This window comes from Aplysia californica, unplaced genomic scaffold, assembly GCF_000002075.1.
Source record: "Aplysia californica isolate F4 #8 unplaced genomic scaffold, AplCal3.0 scaffold00023, whole genome shotgun sequence".
Lineage (NCBI taxonomy): Eukaryota > Metazoa > Mollusca > Gastropoda > Aplysiida > Aplysiidae > Aplysia > Aplysia californica.
The window spans coordinates 345,630-351,924 of NW_004797293.1; the positions used below are offsets into that span (position 1 = coordinate 345,630).

At 38.6% G+C, this 6,295-nt stretch overlaps 1 protein-coding gene across 1 annotated transcript in view; it reads left to right on the top strand.

Annotated features, from left to right (window-relative positions):
- LOC101862700 overlaps nt 1–6,212 on the top strand; it is a 14,931-nt gene extending 8,719 nt beyond the window's left edge. The window contains exons 2-4 of the mRNA XM_013088458.2: nt 3,153–3,702; nt 4,942–5,105; nt 6,108–6,212. Coding sequence (XP_012943912.2) covers nt 3,153–3,702; nt 4,942–5,105; nt 6,108–6,212 — 819 coding nt within the window. The remainder of the gene's footprint in view (nt 1–3,152; nt 3,703–4,941; nt 5,106–6,107) is intronic.
- Nucleotides 6,213–6,295: the final 83 nt, after the last annotated feature.

Sequence of the window (6,295 nt, forward strand, 5' to 3'; positions counted from 1 at the left end):
TCTATCTATCTATCTATCTATCTATCTATCTATCTATCTATCTATCTATCTATCTATCTATCTATCTATCTATCTATCTATCTATCTATCTATCTATCTCAATTAGGATGATAAACAAATCCACAAGTCAGTTCTTTTACTAAGGAGCACTTGTCCTTTACTAAGAAGCCCTTGGTACGTACTTCAGCTCTCAGGCTAAAGACTTGACTCCACCCCATGAACATGATTATGTTATTAATTGTGTCACGATACGAAGGAATCAGGTGCTCGTCAACATAATGGGATCGAAGAAACCGACACCCCCACGTCCCTGACCCCTGACTTGAGCAAGCTCAATTGCTAATTTGGGTTGTATTAGAATTGCATGTGAAGCGCTCAGGGGAAAAAAGAAACAGGATAATAAAATAATTATGTCGATTTTAGAAAAAAAAATATGGGTACTAACTCTTAACTTACCAAAGGATGGCAAAATATCCCCAAGAAACCTTTCAAGTGAAAAACAAACTAGATCTAAGTCATCCGCAAACTGTGGTCTTGACCATCAATGATTTATTTATAGGTGCTTTTGATTTTTTACTAGTTAAGAACAAGCTAAGCCCATAATGAGAAAGTAAAAAAAATAACCAATAGGCTAAGTTGTGGTGAAATTTCTGTGACTCAGTCGGGTTTTCCCTTGACCGTATTCATGTAGCCAGACACTAGCTTGGCTCGGCCAAATGTAAGACGATAGGAAAACCCGAGGAACTCTCTGACCGTCAGTTTAACCCTTTAACAATGTATCGGGCGTATAATGATAATACACCCGACCATCAGGAGACAAAAGTCAATGTCGGTGTATATTTTTTAACCATCATACACGATTTAGAAGCCATGTCTGCATACATGTATCTCATAGGAATCGTGTTGAGGTTGGGTTGTTTTGTTGTTGTTTTTTTTTGGGGGGGGGGTTTAAGTTTCAGATGAAGTAAACTGAATGGTAAAATTAAGTATGAATAAGGACGTTATTGTGCTTCTATCTAAAAGTGCTCCAAAATAAGTCTCATCAATGAGTTAAAGTGATTCATTGTATTGAGGAGCCGATAAACCAGGACTTAAGCATCACATGCACCTACCTATGTAACATGGACAAGGTTAAGAGTTTGCTGGCCACAATTCTTATATAAATCGATAGAGCTTCTTAACCCTACTTCACTGTATGACTACGTGCGTGCACGAAAGGTTAGAGAATTATTTCACCACAGGTAAGCTCTGAGTAGTGTCCGTACTGATAATTCCAGCAATGGTAACAATAACGATAATTTTATTGTCAAATAGTATTAAAACTTGGTAATAATAGTGATAATAATGTTAATAATGATTACGATAAAAAATAATAATGATAAAAATAATGATGATGATGATGATGATGATGATGATGACGATGATGATGATGATGATGATGATGATGATGATGATGATGATGATGATGATGATGGTTGTGGTGGTGGTGGTGGTGAGAACAATTTTTATCCGTCTTCATTTTTAAGGAAGATATTTAGACTGACACGGGCGACCAGTAAGCAACGCCCATTTTATTTGATATATCCGGATGGCATCAATAATTGTTTAGTGATACAAATATGGAAGAGACTCAAAGAATGGAAAACAAGAAAAACAGGTGGTAGGGGACAGAGATACGAAGCTTAAGAAAGTACTTGATATAGTTTGAGGGTGGAGGGCCAAGGGTAAATGTGCCTACAAAGTACCTGTTTAGATTCCCTGTTCCTGTAAGCGTGATCCTCGTATTTTCATCATCAAGTGCCAAATCTGCACTAAACATTGGCGGTCATGTTTCTTCAGTCATTCCTTGGCTCAGATGCTCTAAAAACTGCATTGTTCGGGTCATTCTCCTTCACCCAACTGTTTAGGCTATCTACATAATAAGTTGCTCTTTGTCCACTTCTGCCTCTTTTACCTTCAGTTTTGCCAGTAAAAGCAGGTGTCCAAAGCCTTTATGTCTATTCAAGTGTCCCAGAAACTGCAATTATAGTCTTCTTCCCATTGTTTTACCAGCGAGCTGCCCACGTGGGCGTTTTTAATTTTTACCTCATTTGATTTCTTTTCCTCCCAAGAAAATATTATCAGTGTCCTCGGACAGCACATTTCTGCTGCTTCCGTATTATTTTCACTGCATTTAGTGATGTGATTGTGAAATATTCACACCCGTAGAGAAGGGTTGACAACGCATAGCCTATCAGAAATTTCATGGTGGTAGTTGTTGATAACTATACTATATTGTATTTTTGTATTTTTCAGAATTTGGCTTACTTTGGGTACTGTGGCCCATTATTTTGTTCTTTATTTACTTACTGCAGCAAGTTTTGATGGAAACTAAATATTCCGTTTCTTTCAAATGGGAAAACAATATTTTTCGAAGTTCCTTATTCACATTGTTCAAAGGTAGCATCAGTAGTCCCACTCGTGCGATTTGCTGGTTCATGGGTTCGATTCTCAGCTTGGTCCGAAGCTGTACCCTTGGAAAAGGCAGTTTACAAGAATTGTTCCATTTGGTTCGGTTCTATCGGAGATCAACTTACCATTCTGAGGTCCACCACATAAACAACCTCTCAGTGTTACAACGGGAGTTAAGCCCGTAAAATGTCATGCAGTTTGCATGATGTACAAGTTATAGAAGTTCTAGCTTCTGAAAGTTGAGCAAGATTACAGTTGTTCAAAAGGGTGGCCCTTGCCAAGTACTAATTTCTTTTTCATGGTCACAGTTATATTCATTTACCTTTAGGAAATAGAAGACTAAAAGTGTCCACTATTGTCCCAAATCATCCAAACTACAACTGTACATATCTCAAGTGTAGTGCTATCTCGTAGTAATTTCCTTTTGTTCTGGTCTAGACACATATAATTATTATCCCTCGGAAAGGATTAGATTCCAGTTGCACAAACGAGAACTTATCCAAAATTACACAACAATTTTACGAAACTCTTGTATTAACTGCAATTTTTGGAAGGTTCAAAGAGAAGATTCTTGCAACATTCTCGACAGCAGTAACCAAAATCTTCCAACAGTTAAGATTTTGAGTTAGTTCAAGATATCAGTCGGCTAGCAGAATATCTTTGCGAATCTCCGCGGCTGACTCATAAATCATTATTTTCAGTCCACAGATCACAGTACAGACCAGAAATTCTCTCAATTCCAAGAACTTTTAACCATACTTTCTTCAAGACTTTGGCAACTCGAAATTACAAAGCTACTCATCATGGGCTGGAACACAAACACCGTCCGCCATGTTTTTTGTTGGTTTACAGTCGTCTGTCTGAGCTCTGTAACGCACGCAGCGGAGAACACTGGCAACATCCCAACAGAGGTTTATGAGCCAGGAAAAACAACATATTTCCACATGTGGCAGCAAGTCCCAGAACATCTCAGAAAGATGGAAGCTCTTCAGATAAACCAGACGTTTCGAGAAGATGTTGATCACGTGATACGAAATTTGAACACACTGAGACAAATTCCTGAGTTGAATAAACTGAAGAGTTCCAATTTTGAGAATTTGTTGCGGGACGATGTGTCGAAGGCGGTGAGAGGTATTGCGAACAGTGGATTTTTGGCAGAGTCTTTGGGTCAGCAAGTTCCTTCTCAATGTGTGAACGACACGCGAAGGATTCTTTTTAGTCTCGGCAAAGGAGAGGGATGGCCTGAACAAAGTGAGTTATTAGAAATAAGGAGAAATACTGGGAAAGGGCGAGAAGGGGAAAGAGTGGGGAGAGAGAGGGATAGGGAGAGGGAGAGAGGGAGAGAGAGAGAGAGAGAGAGAGAGAGAGAGAGAGAAAGAGAGAGAGACAGAGAGAGAGAGAGGGAGAGGGAGAGGGATAGAGGGAGAGAGAGAGAGAGAGAGACAGAGACAGAGAGACAGAGAGACAGAGAGACAGAGAGATAGATAGAGGCAATTGTAAGTTCTTTACATCGGCTGTTGTTTATTTTGTTGTTGTTTTTGGTTCTTTCTGTTTGTTTGCTTTCTTTGGTTTGTATATTTGTTTTCTTTTGTTTGTTTTTGTTGTTTGTTTTGTTTTGTGTATGTGTGTGTGGGGGGGGGGGGGGTTCTACCCTGTCTACCAAGTCGAGAAGAGTATAACGTACCTGTAGACTGACAAAGATATCAATATTATACTCGAGACCAAAACGGTCCCCACACGGGAATCGAACTCATGTCTTCTGCGTGCAACGGCAAAGCACCTGACGTACGAGGAAAAAGAAAGAACGTCACAGACAGACCATATAATTAAACAGGCAGATACAAATGTAAACGTACGAACCGAGAACTGATCTCTGATTAATTTTGATCGAAAGGAGTTAGAGGAAAAAAAAAGAGAAACAGACAGGCAGAGCGACATATAGAGATGGAGAAACAGACTGACAGACAGACAGGCAGAAAGACAAAAAGAAAAACGTACAGACGGACAGACAGACAGTTTAATTTGTTTTTGGTAGGTTCTTTTTGTGTTATTTTGTTTTTGGTTTGGTTTATTTCGGGGGAGGGGGGTATACTTTGCAATGGGGATACTTTTGTAGTTTACCAATAATAATAAGGTTTGAGATATTTAAGACACTTGTAAATCTTGTATTCTTCAATGTTGTCTTATAAATACTTCGTAACTATTACGATGACGACTCACATTAATATCATAATTTTTTTCATGTAGAAAGATATATAAAGAAAATAGTCTATGTGTACATCCGAAACTATCCAATACGTTCATCAATTTGTAGATGAGAAAAGTGATTGTTTTAGACTCTATGACATCATATCACCTTGGGCAGTGTCATAATTATACTGACTAAAAGGCAAGGAGGAGGCGGAAGGGGTTCGTGTGAGCTGGTGATTATCTAGGGCAGGTGAGCAATATAACATGTTTGAGGTATATGTTTATTATCTCTTTTCCCAGTTTTGGATTCCATCGGCAAGCCTGGTCCTTCACTAACTCAAGGTCGTGTTAACTTTGTAGGGAACTATAAACAATGTCGTGCAGTCTCTGCGCCCCCAGACCCGAAGGCCTTTAGTAAAGGTTTCAGTGGAACATATGCAGTTGTTTCTATCTTTGTGGGCCAGGTAAGTAATAATTCTTCTTCTTCTTCTTCTTCTTCTTCTTCTTCTTCTTCTTCTTCTTCTTCTTTTTCTTCTTCTTTTTCCAATACATCTAGGGAGAACTTAATTGACTATAAGGTTTTCATCTCATAATGCAATTTTATACGTAGGCCTACACTATTGCAGAGATATTTTAATTCTATAAAGCGTAATGCTTTACCTTGCTTGTCAGGCACCCTCTTGGCGTAGAGAGGCTTCAATTTTGGGTGGGAATCCGTTTTGAGTTTTGCCCTGATGGTAATCCGAAGGGCCTGCTTTGTTCAATTTTAGGAACCCAGGAACCTTTAAAACTGTCCATCCTAAGCTGAGAAGACTGGGTGCCCGATCCTACATACTGCACCATGTAATGTTCAGAGGTTTTAGAAAAATTGGTAATAAAGGCCGATGCTAGCGGGGATCGAACTCTGGACCTCCGGTTTGACAGATGAACACTATAAATGTTGAGCTTCTGATTTCCCCCAATATGTAAATGAAAACGCCGCTTTTTCCTCCCACAGAATATCGGTCTTTGGTTTACCTTTGGGTTTAAATATGACATTTTCTTGTCCTTTCTACAGTTCAAACTTGTATTGATTTCTTATGTCTATTCGTTTTGAGAAAAAAAAAAACCACACTAATTAATTCGTGTGCATAAACAAATTTCGTGATATTTCTATGTTCTTTATGTTTATGCCTAAAACATTTTATCATCCGGAAAGTTAAAAATTGTACAAAGAAAAGACACTTCACACATTATTAGAAATTGCAAGTCTGACTTTCGGTTCAGGGGGCTTTCTTGTTTTTATTATAAAAAGAACGACCCTCATATTAGTGTAAAAACAAGAAACAAGTCTTGGTGTACAAATAATATGATTTTTATTAACAAATTTTGAAACTGGTTGGCCTTCGTTGTAGTTACTCAGTTTGTCTTCCTTCGAGTTTCGTATAATTTAATATAATGGATAACTTTGTTGTTTTTCACCCTAGCAACCGATCAACCCTGCAGCCAGCCTCAATGTGCAATGGGGCTTGTGTTTTCCGGATACCTGCAGTGCCGGACAAATATATCTTCTGGTGTATGAGAGTGAGTAGTATTCTTCCTTGATCTACTCCGAAATCGGTGCTTGCCAACTTGGGCAATATCACCACAAGTAAAATTCTGACACACACACACA